General features: G+C 41.5%; 1 protein-coding gene across 8 annotated transcripts in view; it reads right to left on the bottom strand.

Moving 5' to 3' along the window:
• Positions 1-19055, bottom strand: part of Ebf1 (EBF transcription factor 1) — a 398732-nt gene that overhangs the window by 85518 nt on the left and 294159 nt on the right. For 5 of the 8 annotated variants that reach the window (XM_028864251.2, XM_028864253.2, XM_028864258.2 and 2 more), the window contains one exon: positions 13348-13481. In XM_028864251.2, the coding sequence (XP_028720084.1) occupies positions 13348-13481 (134 nt within the window). The remainder of the gene's footprint in view (positions 1-13347; positions 13482-19055) is intronic. The other 3 variants (XM_028864252.2, XM_028864254.2, XM_028864256.2) reach the window with 1 other exon arrangement.

Here is a 19055-nt window from a genome sequence, read left to right as displayed (position 1 = left end):
TAGGTCCAGGTATTGAGGAGCTAGAGGGATGGCTCAGTGGTTAAAACTGCTTGCTGCTCTTCTAGAGAACCAAGTCCTTGGCTAGCTTACAACTGCTTTAAATCAATCCAGTTCCAGAGGATCTGACACCCTCTTTCAGTCTCCTGGGGTACATGCACTGCAGTACATGTGCCTGGGGTACATGTGCATGCACACAAACACAAACACACACACACACACACACACACACACACACACACACACACACACACACAGTCATTAGTCAAAATAAAAATAAATATAAAATTAAAAGAAGTTAAGACAGTAATAATAAAAGATCTACACTAAGAGAGCGTTTTATTCCTAAACTTACAACTTTAGATGTGATTTATCTTCCTTGTGTGTATGTGTGCTCATCCCTTATGCTTACACAGGAAGTAATACTGTAAATAAATTACCGTGGGAAAATATTATCAAAAATGAAAAGCAGAATACTGCCAGTTTGGAGTACTATGCATGCCATGTGATTACACAGGGATTAGGTATGTAATGGCACAGAGGAAACCTCGAAAGCGAGGCAGTGACATGCTAACAGACATGGCCTCTGGTAAAGTTGTGGGTAGCTTTAGCTTCCTCTGGCAGACTCTTCTAATTTCTCCAACTCTTCAACAGTAAAAACGCATGACTATGACACTCAGGGGAAACCATTAGTCACTGTGTAAAGACAGAACACTCATGGTCCCTTCATGGCTTGGAGAGGCTACCAGACCACCAGTAAGCAAGAAATGTGGCCCCCTCAGGCTGCCTATATGAGTGTTTGCCTTCTCCAGACTTGGATAACAGGGCCGGAAGAGCCCTATGGAGTGGAGCCAAGTGACATGGGTTCATTATGGACCACGGGTGGCTAGTGAAGCCTCTGTGAGAAAGACAGACCCAGATGTGGTGGTGGTGAAATAGGCTCCTCATGACAGAAGCACCGGGCAGAGCAGAGAGGACACAGAGCAGATGGAGCAGCTGCGCATGTGCAGGCAGCAGTCTGAAGAAGCCACCTGCAGTCTGGAAGCCCAGAAGAGGGTCTGTGTGTGGCCTCTTGCAGCATCAGAAGGACATTAGAAATAGGAAGGCATAATCCCTGAGCATTTGGAGTTAGAGAGGAAAACAGGCTGTAGAATGCTGGGGAAAGTCATGCCTTTGGGAGAGCTGTCTTCTCTGAGGGGCCATGGCATGTGCTCTCTAGATAGCTCTCCAGTTCTCAATGAGTAATGATGGCAATGGCCTAAGCAGCAATGACCTTTTGTGGTCTTCTCACCATGTGCTCAGCACTAGCTTGAGCTCTTTCAGTGACTTATGCCCTATAGACTTCAGGGGGCAGGTATGGCTATTAGCTGGTTCATAAATAAGGAAAGTGAGTTTCGGGAAAGTTTAGAAACACAACTAAGGGACCAATTAGAAGCAACAAGCTCCCCTGACTAATGGCCATCATCATAATGCCACAACTGTCTCTCTCTCTCGCTAGATTGCTTATCATTTTTCCATAATTTCTGTTCCTCGGACTTTACACCCTCTCTCTGCCTTTGAAAACATTAATTGCATCCCTAGTACATCCTTTAGTCTCCATGTCTGGGAACATCGGAAGCACAAAAAACAGCCATCCTCCCTGTGAAGCTAAGCCGAGAACAATTCCCCGGCAGAGCTCAAAAGCAATTCCACCATCAGCCCACACGCATGTCTTCCAGCCACTGGCATGATATAAAAGAAAAGCAACAGGAAGTTCTGAGCCATGTGCAAACAGATTACTAGAAAACACACAAATGATTTCAAATTTTCCCCAACAACCTTAAGACCCTGAACTACCTGCAACATTAGAAAGTTGAATTAAAAAAAAAAAGTCTAATACAAAGAAAAACTCAAAGGAATAGAGAAAAGGAAGGGGCAGTTTGTGGTTCTCTGGAAAACTAATTAACACTAATCATCAGAAAAAAAACTGAAGTAGGATCTAGGTCTTTGATTCACAGCATCTGTGTTCTGCTACTGTTACTATCTATGCCTCAGTTTACCAATTGAATCATAGGCTATATGAGCTCAGATCTTCCCTGTGGGAGCTGAGAATAATATTAAATATGTTTTGTGTTTGGATAGTGCTTCTCTAGGGACTCTAAAGTGCCTTCTAGATTAATTTTTTTAATTTATGTATTAATAATTCTCACAGCATTCTCCCTCCTTCTCAATTAGAATGATAATACCCATCTCTTCTGAGATAGGCAGGGGGTGCTGAGTGATGGACATGGAAGAGACACTTAAATAAGGAAGCTGTAACATAACACATAATTAAAGCTTTAAGACCAAATCTACCTTCAAAGCTTTAAAGAGATGCGAGTGTCAGTGGCCAAAGAAATAAACTTGCTGTTCTTTCATTCTGGAGCATTCGTCTTTTTGTAACTAGAAATGGCATGGTAAGCTGGGCGGTGGTGGCACACGCCTTTAATCCCAGCACTGGGAGACGGAGGCAGGTGGATCTTTGTGAGTTCAAGGCCAGCCTGGTCTACAGAGCGAGATCCAGGAAAAGGCACAAAGCTACACAGAGAAACCCTGTCTTGGAAAAAAAAAAAAAAAAAAAAAAAAGAAATGGCATGGTAAAATTTTTTTTTTCAGGGCCAGAAAGATGTCTCAAAGGGATGAAGGTGCTTGCTGCTAAACCTGGTGTCCCAAGTTCAATTCCCTGGGACCCACTCAATGGAAAGAGGCCCACAAGTTATCCACTGACCTACACACACACACACACACACACACACACACACACACACACACACACACACCACTCTACACAGATAAATAAATATTTTTTAAAAAAACTAACTTATTTTAGGCCTTCCTTCAGCAAGTTAAACTATGAAAAGTATACATTCCTGAGGACAGTCCTGCTCAGCCTCCACTTGAGCCTCCGGGTTCATCTGTGTATTTTGGTTCATTCCCACCTAATCAGACTTCTCTGGCATTTTTAACACAGATCTTCTCATTCCACAAGAGTGCCTGTCTGGGCCTCAGAATGTGAATTCTCAAGGAAAGAGAGAGCGAGCAAGCAGAGGCATTGAATAGTGCACAAACACTCTGGTTTCCTTTCATCCTTCCAAGAAATAGCTAAAACCAAAGTTTAGCACAGAGGTCTGTCTCATGAAACCCCAAAGATAAACTTGTAAGGAGACCTTTGAAACACAATCTCAGGAATTGAGTTCCATGGGGCAGTTAAACCTAGCTTCTGAGTATCCAGTGATGCTTCTGAATACTGTTGGACATTTCTCTTACCAGAGAGCAAGACATAGATATAGAGATGATAGATGATAGATAGATAGATAGATAGATAGATAGATAGATAGATAGATAGAGATAAATATGTGTGTGCGTGTGTACGTACTAGAGGTTTGCAGAGGGACTTCCCTAGCTGTTGTCTGTGTTCCTTGCATAGACTATCAGCTCCTTGAAGATATATGATTGGTGTTTTTTGCTTTTACTGGGACCTTGGAATAAGTCAGTTCTCATAAACTACTCATCAAACACTGAATGAGCAAATAACAAGATGCCTAAAATACCCCTCATAATTAAGGTAAAGATGGAAGAAATTCCTCTATGAGTGTTCAGAAAAGAAATACTCAGGGCTAAGGACATAGCTTAGGGTAGGGAAATTGCCCAGCATTTCTGAAGGCCTGGGTTTGATCCCATAACCACCAAAAGAAAACAGAAGAAAGAAATGACCAATGCCATTCCATTCAGAATTCTTTCTTTTTCCTAAAAAATAAATAAATAAATAAATACAAATAAAAACAAAAAGTTTTTGACTTGGCTACCACAAACCTCCTGGTATCCTCATTAAGCATTCCAAAAAATACACTGCCTAGTTCTTTGAGCCAGGAAGTTAACCGTGACCCTCAATCAATGCAGTTAATTGTATCAAAACAGAAGAGCAATGAGATCGATTTCCAAAATAACAGATTGGGGAGAAAGGGACTAAAATAAACATGGTGTACTTCAACTGCCTCTGGTTTTGTGGGTTTATTTATTTATTTATTTTGTGAGTTGTTGTTTAAATAAACTTTCCTCAGCTCCCTTCCCAGGATGTAGATCTCAGGCCAGTTGGGCTTCACCAAAAACTGGATTGCATCTTGACAGTGTGTGAGCTGGAGAGGAGCTGCTGAGCTGAAGTCCAGCAGAGACTCACAGGGCAGCTAACCCCTGGGTCTAAGCAACATAAAGACTATCTTCTCAGAGGGTTCCCGCCATATTCAGGCCAGCAAGACCACGGTTCCTGATTCTAGCCTGTTTCCAGTTCTGTGTTCCTGCTTCTTGGCTTAGAAATTAAAATATGAGAAAAAGGAAGGTCCCGGTGGTGCAGTTATAAAAAGAGCCAGTTACTTGTTCTCAAGCTCACAGTTTACAGGTAAATTCTGCTTGTGAATGAGGAAAAGAAAAAAATGAAACATAGTTAAAGGCCAAAATACCGACAGGGAATGAATCAATCCTTCACCAAGAGAGTTTTCGAGTTCTTCAATGGTATGGAGGATATCAAAGCAGTAGGATACAGACTCATTTAATATGCATGTGATATAGTCCATATTTGCATATTGATATACTGGTATTTACACAAATATTCAGTAATGTGTCCTTTTGCATGTCCCTTCAGAGAGAGAGTTAAGTAGACTCTGTGGAAAATTGAAATAGAACCTCTTTGAACACCACGGCCCTACACCTGCTTGGGCTTGATGTCTTTCGAGGATGCATTATGCACATCCTGCTGTTTTAAGTAAAATTTTAAGTCTAGCTGCCAGCTCTCTCTTAGTTATTCAGAGCCGAGCCACCATGCTTATGCTTATGAATAATCATCAATATGCTGCCTGATAATACAGTTCTCTGTCTGCTTTTTAGACTTTCGAGTTCTGCCCTCGACACAGGCCTGTTCCTTCTGCTGCCACTGTGCCTGTTCTGAGCCACCTGGCCCTACTCTGCTGCTGCTTCTTAACTGCACCTGGAGAAAACAGACAACACACTTTTCTTTTTTTCTTGGTCAAGCTCTATCCTGAAATTCCACGGAGGTAACACTAGTTTGACATGATTTACTAAACAGTGAGTTTTGCTATATTATTAGACGGTTGGAAGATGGCTCAGGACTCAAGTGCGCTTGAGTTCAAACTCAAGCTTTGCACATAACCGGCTGGGAGGCCACTGGGAAGTCATCTAACCTGCTGACTTTCCGTTTCACACGGAAGCCAGGGTGGGGAGGGACTAGTTACAAATCACATAAATACCCATTATCAATATCTCAAAAAGAGCTAGTTTGTCTGCCTCTTACTCTTCACCATTTCCACTCGATTTCTGATAAGGTATTGATGTTCATATTTATCATCACATGTATTATGTATTAATGAAAACTGTTGTATCTATTTAGTAGTGATTGAAATATCATCAAATTGCTAAGGAACATCTGTTTGGAATGAATGAACGGATGGCAAAGTAGGCAGAGTCATTCAACAAATACACTACCATTGGTTTTAGGGGATTTGTGTTAGGCACTAGGAGGGGTTAATCTGAATTTTACAGGGACACCACCTTCAAGGGAGAGAGAAGATCCTTCATTTAAACCCCTAGACTATTTCTATCTATTTAAAAAAGATGCTAGCTCTTTTAGAAATGATTCCCCATAAAATTACTAGGGCTTGAAAACTGTTCTTCAAACTCACAGTCCAAGTTTAATGTAACTGATTCAGACAAATAAAATGCATAATTCTGTATCATGTACCTTCCATATAATAGGTAGTTAATACATTAAATCAATATAGACTTTGAAGAACAAATTTAGGAAAAATTAGACAGCCATCACTTAGGTCAAATTGCATACCTTATCAACTTCGAATTAAAGCTGGAAGGGCTCAAGGAAGGTGATACGGTGGGGATAAGTGCATAAAGTTAGCCTTAAGACAAAATATCTGAGGAGATTCTAAGCATTGCTTTCAAAACCCTGATGGCACAAGCAGCAGCTTGCCATCACTGCAGACTAGAAGAGAAGCTGAGGCAGACTATGGGTGTGGATGTTGAAAGGAGGGTGCCCCAAAGTGGTCTGCACAAACCCCAGAATAAAGGCTAAGGGAGAGGAGCATGGTGTAGGTGGTAGGAGGAGGAAGTCTCAGCTCAGAGCATTGGGGGACATTCCAGAAACCCCAGTACTAAAGTTCCAGGAAAGGAGCACAGTGCCACTCAGATAATCCTCTCCCTTCAGCAAAGCTGCATAGCTGGAGCCAGTGTTTCCTCTTTGCTTAGGCACATCTCATTTGCATGCTTTCTGGCTTGAAGTTATGGGAGCACACATACACTTCTCCTGAACACACCATGAACTCGCTGAAAATGCCAGCTGAAGTCTTTCTGTCAGTATCACATCATTATGAACAGAGAGGGGGAAATTACAAGTGATTTGGTCATTAAAGATGAAAATATAGACTAAAGCACTTTTAAGAATAAAGTGAGCATGGATGTAACCATGTAACTATATTAAAACAGTCATTAGACCATTCCTATCTTTTTTTTTAATATGCTAGCTCATTTAGAAATGATTTCCCATAAAATTACTTGAGCTTGAAAGTTGTTCTTCAAAGTCCTGAGGAGCTGTTGGCCGTGAATGGGTAGTTGCTGGGGGAGGGAGAATCATTCTTTATTGAGAATTTGGCCACTGATAGAGTTCCCATGTTACAGTGCATGGCCCCACAACCATACACGTATAGGCAGCACTCACTAGACTTAGTGGGTTGTAAGGGAAAAAAAAGACATGAAGCTAGGAGAGGATATTTTAGGGGAGATATGGAGGGAGTGAAGAGATGGGGTGGACATTATCATATTCCATTGTATGCATGCATAAGAGTCTCTCAAAGATGAAGAAAAAATTAAGTCATATTCAAAGTAACAAATTCAGAAAGAGCTTAAAATTTTTGTCCAACATCTTCTGCATGTTCAATGGGTATATGTTAAAGAAATACAGATTTTGAAGCAAAAATAGAGAAGAAATTAGATGGCTACCAGTTATTTAAAATCTACACATTAAATCAGTTTTAAAATGTATCTGTACCTAATAAATATATATATATATATACATATATATATAAATGGATACGACTATTCATATTTAACCATATATTCATCTATATTATGAAAGTTAAAAGAAATGGTAACTGAGCTATTGTTTTTCCAATATGTCTTCATTTCATTTTTTAATTTAGTTGAATTTATTTCATGGACAATGTGATATGGGTAGGCATTAGAGTGCTCAGATAAAGTGAACCCAGTTTGAAAAGGTTGGTGTGTTTATGAAAAGATATTCAAAGACTAAAGGGAAATTATGAGAAAACAAGATATTACCCGAAGCTGAATGGGGGTCAAGCTAGGTGTCAGGGTCATTGACTATAACCCCAACACTGAGATACTAACATGCTCCTGAGACAAGTTATATTTCCACTCTGGAGCCTTCTCTTTCTCAAAGTCAAAAGGCTGTGCTTGGTGTCTGAGACACATTCTTAAAGGCTTGTGACTGTACATGAAGTCCAGTAAAAATTCAAGGGTGGACAAAGTGTCCTGGGAAACTTGCTGTGGGTCACATATATGTGTCATCGCCATCCATCCCTGAATATTAGTCATGGAGAAACAACTTCTGTCCTCAGGACAGCCATCCCTCTCTTTGTATATAGAAGAGAACCATCAGTGCAGACAGGTAGAAAGTGTGAGAGTGTGTCAAATCCTCCATTTCCAGTTTGGGGTTTCAAATTGCAGAATTGCTTCCCAGGCCCTGCAAGCTACCATGTGCCCAACTCCATCTTCCCAAGGTTTTCCCCAACAGCATCTTCTGACCTCACCTCCAGGAACTAGGTTCAAACAATACCCTTGCTTTGGCTGAAGAGGAGATCATGCACCCCCGTGTGAGGCTAACGGTTTGTACAGCTATGCTCTGTTGGCTTATCCTGTCAGAGCTGAGGGTACCGCCAATCTTTAAATAGAGCTGTCCTACAAAAATCACATGGCATCTAATGCCAAGTGCACACTGAAAAAAACCAGATGCAGTGCATGAAAGTCTGTTCAGGGCCTTGAGCATTAAAGAATGATGGCTCTAAGCATTCCTGCTCTAATCTGGATAATATTATGCAAATATTTCAGGCGATTTTCTTACATCTTTCCAGGCCCCATCACTTTCACCATTGAATTTCATAACTTGGCTTCATTAACATAAAATCAAAATGCATGTCAGTCCTTACAGTATCTTTCCTGTAAGGTGATCCCTGGGAACAAGGGTTCTGTAGCTACAGAAGTTCGTGACATGTTGAACACGGACTCCTAGGGACTCAGGACATGATAGGGCCTCAAAAGCTATACAAGGGTAAGTTGAATGTGTTTCACTCCATATTTGCCAAAGTTAATGGGATAAAAAAGATTTTTCTCTCATCTGGCATGGGACATCTATTAATATCCCTAAAAACTAGCACTCCATGTAACTATCTGGAAGATGCCATGTATAGACTTCCTGTTTGTAGCAAATATTGGAGCCTGAAGAATGAACAGTAAAAAAGTACTAACTGGGGACATCATCAGGGAGAGCCAATTTCGTGACTCATTCAGTTTCTTTGGTGATGTTCTCAGAATGCTTTTGCAGATGGGCTTGGTACCTGTCTACTGCCAGATGTGGTCCAAAGGAAAGAACAAAGGTTGAGAACGGTGTGCCTCCCCTCACCTCCCCTGAATCTCTGTCCACTTTTGACTGGGCTGGTGCTGGGGATTCTGGGGAAAATATCATGATTGATTTTAAAGAAAAGGCAATGTAGATGCCTCATTTTCAAATGGGAAAACTGAGGCCCAGTCACCTTCACTGAATAATAACTCTCCATTTTCTGAGCAATAAGACTAGAGTAGGTGCCCAGTCCTGATTCTTTTGCCCACCACTAAGCCCTATAAGCTACACCGTTGCTTAGAATATATTCTGCTGCTTCTCCTATTTCAATGTTGCACTTTACAAAAAAAAAAAGGTCAATTAAATACCTTAGTATGCATCCTCTTGCTATTTCTGTGATTAAATAAGAGGATCGTGAGAGCCTAAAATATCTACCACAGAACCATCCAAAAATAATTGGAACTTGATTGGTTTTCTGAACCATCTCCCTCTGACTCCTCTATTCCCTGTCTTCTAGAACCTTCCCATGAATTGCAAGCCACAAATTTAATACTAGATTATATAAATGTTATGCAACTCTCTAATTTGTTTCATGGGAGCAAGTTGTCTTTCCAAGTAAAACACCAGATCCCACAAAGGCCGACTTTAATTGCCCCTGGTACCTAGTCCAGTGTTAGACAAGCGGCAGGCAAGCCAACTTCTACTCATTGTTTAGAAACTGAAGGAATTCAGAAGAGATATTGAAATGATGATGAGCTGTACCAAACAGTAGCACAAGCCCCTCCCTGCTACACATGCCATGTGGGTGGTAAAGCAAAACAACCAACTACATTTCTGGTCAAGAAAAGAAAAGAAGAAAAAACCTCACCTACATTCAACATTAGCTCTCACCAACCCTGATGGTGGTTTTCCTCCATTTATATATAAAACACTACATTACATTTTTTTCTAAATACTTGGGGGTAAGGCAGGGAGAAGGCCTTTATAATATCAGAAAAATAATTGACCAAAAGGGAGGATAGGGAAGAGGGCAAGAGACAACGAAAGAGAATAAAAGAGTGGAAAATACAATCACTAGAATCCTGTGAGGATGAGTGCACAGAGAAAGCTGGACCCACAGAGTGCCACCTTTCTCTCTTCCAACCCTCAGGGGACAGCAGGGAGCAGAGCTGAACTACTCATTTGCAAAAGATGATGCTGTGCTGGAAGAACACACGTGGAGGGTAAATTAAGTTGGCCCTATTTTCTCCGCCTTTTTTTTTTTTAATTCTTCAGCTAAAAAAAGACTGCACATAATAGCATCCACTGTTCATCTACACCACTATCTCACTATCTGCTTGTCCTGATGCACCCACCTGGGTGCTCTGTGCTATGGCGTCAGGGAGACAGAATAAAGATTTTTTTTTTTTAAAGCCTACTTCTAATTACAGGTACTGGATCTTAGAGATGGCATGCCTACCCATCATATGACTGGGAGTAAAGACACTGGATAAACAGGAACCTAATTCTATAGAAGAGGCCCAGGCAGATTAATTGTCTTGCTCCTTGGCTACAGCATGTGTCCTTTCCTTCATAAGGATAAATTCTCCCTAGAACTTAGTGACTCCAACCAACACTTTTGCATCTCTGAGACTATGCATGCCACTCCCACAGACTGGTGAGGATGGTAGTACTGGTAGCACGGGCCAGTGCTAGCAAGGGTGGGCACAACACCCTAATCTCCGAGGTTAAGATCTCCAGCTGGGGACCATGGTCCAGGTGAAAGCAGGAGTTGTTGTGAGGTTGAGCCCCACAAGTGACCCTGTGAGTTCAAGTCCCATCTCTAGCATGGGAAAAATTAGTAGCTGACCAACTTACAGCATCCCTGAGCTCCTGCTCCTGTCCCTGAAAGAAAACAGCACTGTGTGCAGTGGTCCCCAGCATGCATGACGGCCATCAAAAACACTTGGCATGCTGCCTGGGTGGAAGTAAGGGCTCCAAGAATGCCAGCTACTTAGATTGCATTTTCCTTGAGCTTTTTTCACAGATACTGGCTCTTAAATACAACACTGAGCTGTGATCCTATCAAACCCAAGCCTTGATAAATGGCTTTGAACTTGATGGAGCAAAATAAATAATCAATCAAAAACAAACAAAAAAAATCGTCATGTAATTTCATTTTTGTTTTATTAGCTTTTATTTAAATTTTACACTTGACCACCATCATTCCCTCCATTGCTGCTATCACTCTGACTCTCTGCTACTGTATTACTCAGCTTACTCTACACATTTTCCCCACGCATTGCCACGTCCTATTATTGTTCCCTTGCTCAAGATTACATTTGTTCTTGTTAATAGGACTTCTGTTTCTCTAAGATTGCACTGTATGGATCAGATATAATGTCTAGCACTATCTGGCTATGTGATCTTGCTAATTCTACAAGGACATCTGCTAAATTCTCTTTGAAACCACAACATGAGTTTCTACTGAGACAGAACTCCTAATTTAAGACAGAGCTCCCTAGGACACTTGGGAAGAGTAGACGAGAAAGAACCAGCAGATGCCTTGATGCTCTCCTCCTGGAGGCCACTCAACTCTGAGCAATGTGTAGCAGTGGTATTAGGGACCCAGAAGCGGGAGAAGAGTAGATGTAGTTTCTGTGGGCTCTCCTTTCCATGTCTTCTCTCTAGTTCATTATATGGAAACAGATCTTTTGAGGCAATTTGCTTGTCAACCTTGGTGAACCTAAGGTAGATGATGTTAACCTTGGATATCTTTTCACCAACAGGGATGGGAGAATAGGGAAGATGAGACAGGTCACCTTGTCAAACTAGAACTAAGTGAGTATGTGAGTCGCTGGTGTGTCCTTCCCAGACCTCCAGTAGAGCCTACTTGGGCTGTAACAGGCACACATTTCTTCAGGCTGCCTTGGATTAATCTGCTTTTGTCAAGTCCATGAGACTTGCTGCCCATTTTGATTCTGACCCCAGTCCTCATCTGGTTGCCTTGACATGGAGCAAGGGACCACCTTGGATTTATTCTTCCCTGCTCCCCTGTTCCCTGATAAACAGCAGAACAGAGGGTCAGAAAGGTTGAAGGTGTGGCTCTCAAGACCTGGGAAAGACTGTTCTCATATAGGTCACTGTTCACATCAGGCTGAGGACACCAGCTGGCAACAAAATAAACCATGGAGATTATCCTTTTCATGTGTACCCTGATGCTTCCAGTGAAAAACACAGTACAGTTGGCAGGGTTACGTTCACTACACTTTTCTTGCCCAGAATGTTCTAGCTTAGATAACAGTCAGTTGGATGGACTGAGAAGCCTGGTTCTGATTCAACTTTATAAGAGCTTTAATGCTCTGGCTAGAGTGTGAAACTACCACGGCTGTGGCAGCATGCTGCCAAGGATGACTGGCATGTTGAGCGGGTAGCTGCTGGTGCAAAGAGTATGTGGATAGCTTTAAAATGGACAAGATCCACTTTGGTTGTGTCAGTCAGGAAAACATGCCTGACTATCACAGCCAACTCTCAGCTCATTCCTGTAGCCCCTAAAAGAAGAAAACAAACCTTCTAGAAGAGCTAAATGGTGGCGCCCTGCTATAACAAGTAGGATCGGAAGTCACAGAGCTTGGTGTCCACTCCAAGGCTCACTCTCACTTCTTTGTGTGGCTGCGTACACACTGGTCCTCCTGAGGGCTCTGGGTCATTACTCTTAGTGGAATGGCTATTATTTCTAAGACTCAAGGTATTTACCAAGAAAAGCTGCATCTAAGAGTTTGTGGTTGGTAGTCCAGGGAGAAGGGCATGACTGACTCTCAAATGCTGAGCACACAGCCTAGATCCCAAGACTCCACAAAGCCCAGAGTAGTACTACTGGGAAAGTAAGTGGGATTGAGCCACCTCTGTGGCCTCTTGTAGTCCAGATTCTGCTTTTATTTTGTACATTGAGGTAAATAAGGACTTTGGATGTGCTAGCTAAGACACCTGGGCTCCAAATTCAGATAACAATGATATCTATCGTGGCCTCCCTAAAATGGTGATGCTCATGTTCCGAGATCTTAAATAAATGCGATTTGCCAGACATGTCAGTCAGGTCAGATCCCTATGCTGAAAGCATTGCACACATAGAACAGTCATTGTCACATGGTGGGAGTCATACTATAAAGTACCTGGAAGCTGTTTGTTCTTTCTGTGGAAAACCCCTGGGTTCTTCAGGGTCCCCCAGTGACTCACTCTGATTGAGAGTCACTGAGTAAGTCAAGGGCTCCCTGCATTATGACTGTCATCTGAATAGCAGACTCTGAACCTCAAGACCTAGTAGATTCTGTCTATGGAATATCCACACAAAATTGACTTGTTTGAACATCTTTTCCTATACATTCTATAACTTTGCATCTTCTTTCCACTTCCCATTATACAAAGGAACCTGCACCCTATGGCAAGCCACAGAGGACAAACCACCAAACAGAAAGCTCTGCTGGTGCTCATGGGTTAGATAGAAATGATTCCAAGAGCAAGCATTGCCTTTCTGGGAAACTCAGTTCATCTTTCCTAGTTTCCAAAGTTCTGTAGACTGGAGGTGGGCCACCCAGAGTGATACCACTAAATCCTACATATTCTATTAGAAATTCAAGTATAGACAGTGTCTTCAACTAGACCAAGCTATTAGATATTAATGTTCAGACAACACCTACCTCACTCCAGACCAGCATGGTACCGAATATGACCTGTAACCCATCAAAGAAATTGTCCCCTATGATGATCACAGTCGCGCCTCCCGTTGTCCATCCTTCACTCGGGCTGATGGCTTTGATACAGGGAGTAGCTGCTTTTCAACACACATGAAAAAGAGAAGGAGTCTGCCGTTAGAACCAAACTTTAATGATGGGAGACTTGAGAAAAAGAAAAAAAAATCTTTTATCTTTTCACTAACAGAAAGTCCCTCAAGACCTCAACATTTCCTAGTCACATCAGGACCAGAAACCCAGGGAGCAACTTTAGTTCTTAAAGGCATCTTTTTCATTGCTCCTACTGAGATGCATACATTTCACCCATCTCTTTATTAATCTTGAAAGCTTGTGAAATTTAACACAGAAGACACACTGAATTTATCAAATGCCAGAGATCCTAATACAGTAGAAGCTTTATAGAGTTGTTTCAAAGTTGAATATATTTGGTGAAGTGAAAATGTCTACATTCTTAGGTGAGCATATCCTGCCCAATGCGAAGCTAACAAGGTGAGCAGGAGGCTGGAGCAGGAAGGATTCTTGCTCCATGCTTTTCTCTTGGTAACATTAATGCAGCAACATTCCTCATTAAAAATCATTACAAGTTTTTCAAATACACGTCATGGGTTCCATTTTATAGATTCAAAGTCACAGGTGACTTGGGGTGAATTGTGCAAAACAAATAGCAGTGGTCTTGCTGAACCATAGTCTTCATGACCTTGGCTCTGTTGAGTTTCCAGGGCATAAAAATGTCTTTCCATTGCAAATGGCCTTCATTTGCAAGGCTGTGACTGCAAAGCACAAGTTAGGCGGTTTCTCTAATGAGCATTGCTTACTCTGGACAGAATGACTAAAAATACATGGAGTGGTAGGATTATGACTTTGAAACCTCTCTGCAGGCAGCTTGATACCACAAAGGCTCTTTAACCCACCGGTGCCATGCGGTTACTCTTATGATAACGATTACTTTCACAAACACCACCACAGCAAACTGGAAAGCAAGTGAGATATTGTACAAGAAGAGAGAGCGAGACCATCCTCTTCAATGAAAATTAAGTATTCAAGACTGACTTCCTGAGCACTGGTGCCAAGGAGAACACCAGTTAATTTTAAATGTGAGTGGGAAGTACTGGAAAAATAATAATAATTAGTATTGGACTTTGTCAAATTTGGCAAAGTCTCCTGTTTTAACTTTTGCAATGAGCAAAGAAAACACGAAGTTAATCCCAGGGGGACCTGTGTTCACGTGCCACCACACAAACAAGACGGATGGCGTTGGTTCTGATTCCAATTCATCCACAAAACCTTGCACAGAGAAGTTTGAAAACATCCAAACCAAACATTTGGTGTTGGCTGAACTCACAGGAACACATCTGCAGCTGAAACAGGGTAGCTTGGCTATTTACTTTCCTGCATTTTATCCCCAAACAAAGCAATTAATCAAGAAACTAGAAAGGATCCATGACTGAACTTCATTCTTGTCCAAGTTTTGACCTACATGGGGTAGGGGATAAGTGTCTCAAGGGCACAAGACCTTTTCTTTTACACAAAAGCTTTCTTGAAAACTAAAATGTTGACACACATAGTTATAGGCTTCTGAAGCAATGACATAAAACAATGTAGAATTTCAAGCTATTTATGAAATAGATAAGTTACATTTAACTATGAAAAATTCATTAAACATAATCATTTTGGAAACATTTTGTTAACATCACCATATCTTTTTTACTGATTTATAACAATATATTTAAGTACTAGGGTCACATACAAAAGGTGTGCTGTCTCTCTAGATGCCTTGGAAAAATATTTGATATTGGCTTATGAATTGGGTATGAGAATCCCATCTAATTGTAAAACATGGGCTCCAGTAGTGTCATAAAATGCTGGGGCTGTGTTTGCCCATGCAAATTCCAAAATGGTCTTCATGTTAGCTTCTATTAGCTTTAGGGTTTCTGTTTTTATTTTGTTTTTATGAAACAGACATAATTGTTTAGAGAAACAAAGTCTTTTCTAAACTTCTTACCATAACATAAAAAAACATGGAAGGGCATGTTTGAACATTGAAAAGAAATCTGTCCATGGGAGAGAACTTACATGGTCAAGACCTGCCGAGATCATGAGATCACACTCAATTCCTTTCCTTGTTTATCCTCTTATTATTTACAAAGTACAAATGTGTGTGTGTGTGTGTGTGTGTGTGTGTGTGTGTGTGTGTGTGTGTGTGTGTAGGGGCTGGATATATGTGGATGTGTGGGTGGTTGGAGGTTTGGAGGTGGATGGGAGTGTGGGGGTATATGGGTAAACACACACACACACATACACATGAGAACATATTTGAACTTAAGGAAAGTGCTAATGTTTTCAAATACTAGGAACAACTGTTCAGAAGGCAGCCTATAGGTCAGCTAGCCCCTGGAAAGGAAGAGAATGTTGAGTTCTTAAGGAGTAAGGAACCAATGTAATGCTATCTTCCCGGATTTCAGAGGGAAAATCTTGAGGGAAGTATAAAATAAGGAGATAAGAACAATTTGAACTAATGAAAAGGGTTTCAGCTACTTTGAGAAATTATATATAATGAGACTTTATGTGTATGAGTATTTGTGTGTATGTGTAATTCCAGGTGACCAGGTGGTCCAGACAAAGGTGTAGAAGACAGGATGCACATCAGTTGTCCACAGTGGGTCCTTATGAAAAGGGAATATGACTGGACTCGGTTTGACAGAAAAAGAGGGCTATTAATTTTTATTCTATTAACGTTTATATGGCTTGAGGCTTTTCCACTGAGCTTGTATGAAGGCAATATATGAGGAAAAATTCAGCGAAGCAGGACCTGTGATGACATTTGTACTTTCTAGAGCAAATCAGTACTAAAAAGAACCCAGCCAACACCTAACATCGGACATCAGCTGGGCTCCTTGGAGTCCCTGGGTCTCCCTCCCCTCATTCCCATTGGTAAGTTGTCCAAGGATGCTGCAGAACCTTCAAATCAGCTGGAGCCTCACTTTCATTGATGCCGTCTACTCACAAGAGCAGGGCAAGACCACGATTTGAACAGTCACAGTGGCTGGATTCAGCAGAATTTGAGAGTGAAGACATTTACAGGAGTTCAATAGTGAGCCGAGATAATCAATAGCATTCTTTCATAAAACAAAACAAACAACCAAAAAAATCCATTATGGTTTGGGAAGTGAAGGGGCAGATTTGAAAGTAGGACTGCTTTTTTTTTAAAGTAGGAAATTCATGGTTTAATTAATGAAAAACTCCTTCCCATCAGCATATTTTCACACTCTGTCCACAAGGGCAACAGACCCATTTCTGGTTCTAAATTTCATTAAAAATAAAAGTTTTCCCTCTTCTTCTCTTTAATGCTTCTCCCACCCCTCACCAGCCACCAAAGTAGAGATTTTCCTTCCTTCAAACTGTGACAATAACATGATTACCCCACCAGTTTAGCATAATGGTTCTGAAATGCTCCTGGCACATTGCAGAATTAAAGTGGGAATTATTAGGTAGCGCCTCTTTGTTATAATGATCACTCCACAAATAAAAGCTCTTCTCCCAAAGGTACTGCAAGGCACAAAATGCTAATTCTGAAGATTATGTGTGCGCTTTTATTAAATATTACTATGCCCTGCCTGTTTGAGGGCTTCTCTGCTCTGATTGTTTTATGAGGACCATGTTAATGTCATTCCGTCTTGCGAGCAGCAGGCACACATTTTAGCGTTTGTATGAGAGTTGATCAAAGGCCACGTGCTGGGGGAATTGCTGAGAAAACACGGACAAGCGATAAAAATCTAACAGATTAATTGGTTTAAATTTCATTTCAGGGTGTTGAACTTTGGCTTGGGACTTTAATACTACACCGTGAGTCAGGGCCTAATTACCAGATTTCCAATTTGCTTTTGAACAATGGCTGCTGGGAGAAGAAAAAGAAAGCCAGGAATTTTAAAAAAAAATTGGAGAGAGAGAAATCATTCAGCCTCCAGTACGTATTTAACAACTAACGTGTGTGCAGACAATTGCACTGGGGACATTTCTGATCACCTCTTCCACCTCCAGAACATATATATTTTCTTCAAATCACCTCGGAAGGCAGAAGAAATCACAAATGCCCTCCGTGGTTTAAATCGGTCTGACTTATAGAACCAGTGCTACATGATTCCAGTGCCTGCTGCCTGCTTGCACCAGGAGCACCAAGCTCTTGATTAGCGAGGTGAATTTACAAGCTCGGCCTCCAATAGAAATGACCTATTTCATTGACAGAAAGCCAGGGTCTGGAGCGCCGTGTTTACCTCGGGGTTTATTAGTGGCCTTGGGAATAAGGGTTAATTGAGCTCAGAGGTGCCTTCCCATTGAGGTGAATTAGTGGTGTGTGTGTGTCGATCAGCAGGGTCCTGGGGCTGCTCTTGTTTTTGCCTCTGAGATCTCTTTGTGCTCTGATCAATGCCTCACTTATTTAGGGTAGCTATAAAGATGACCCAGGTTCAAGGTTTATCATATCTCATTTCCAAAATGAGGGTCTGGCCACCGTTGCTGCCCCATGGCAGAAGCCTCAGGAGAAATGTGTTATTTGGCTTCAATGCCTCCTTTTCTGCCCTTAGATATCCTGGACAAACTATAATCTATCAACTGGCAAAATGTGCACTTTTAGGAAGTTTTGAACCACAGTCTGGATCTCAAGGTGGCATTCACTGTGGACTATGACGTGGGCACAAAGTTGCTCTCTGGTTCCATTGTGCCCACACATGAAACATGCCAGATTCCTTTTTCCAACATTCTGTCAAACAGCCCTCTATGAATAAGCGATTCTAAAAAAACAGGTACCTGAGGCTCCCAAACTGGCAGGGGCAGCACCAGCTTTTATTGGTATCTGAGTAGACACTGATGACATCATTTGACATCAGTTCCAACATTCCACATCTACCATTTAGTGCAGCCCCCAGTCACTTGCTCCATGAAGACTGTAGTAGCTGCCAGTGGCTGAGACTCCACAGATGTGACACAGAAAATGCCTACTTGTGTCAGATATATACACTAGTTTCTACTGTAATCATTTACTATTATTGTCATTGGCTTCCTGTTCATTGGAGTTAATTTATTTAGTAAGGTGCCCTATGCACTCATTACTTAGATTTTCCATGCGTTGTAGAACCTCCCCAAGAGTTTGTAGTTTAGCTATGTGGTACTATGTTCAGCCAAATGGACTGAACAGGTAGGTTTGGCATCAGACCATCCCAAAGTAAAGTGAGTTTTTGCTCTTGTTTTGTCTTCATTTTTAAGACTTTTATTTTCTGGAATGGATATTCATTGGGAAATATATCAGAACTGTTTCAGAGAAATGGCTTTACTGCTACAGCCCCAATGTTTGAAGCTTGTCAGAAAATGTGAACCCCCTGAACTGGACTCCTTTACTTTTCAATTTAATTTTTAACATTTGATTTGTTTTGTTTGTTTGTTTGTTTGTTTATGGGGAGTATGCACATGCCAGGCTGTGTGTACAGAGGTCAGAGGACAACTTGTGGGAGTCTGTCCTTCCCTTCCACCATGTGGGGGCCAAGGAATCAAACTCAGGTTGTAATCTGGGCAGTGAGCAACTCTACCTGATGAACTAGCTTGCCAGCCTGAGCTGGGCTCCTTCTGATGGCACCTTTGTGTGCTCATAAAACCTCTCTCCT

Source organism: Peromyscus leucopus, chromosome 8b (genome assembly GCF_004664715.2).
Source record: "Peromyscus leucopus breed LL Stock chromosome 8b, UCI_PerLeu_2.1, whole genome shotgun sequence".
Classification (NCBI taxonomy): Eukaryota; Metazoa; Chordata; class Mammalia; order Rodentia; family Cricetidae; genus Peromyscus; species Peromyscus leucopus.
Note: the sequence above shows the minus strand (reverse complement) of the source record. Positions and strands in the feature narration are given on the sequence as shown.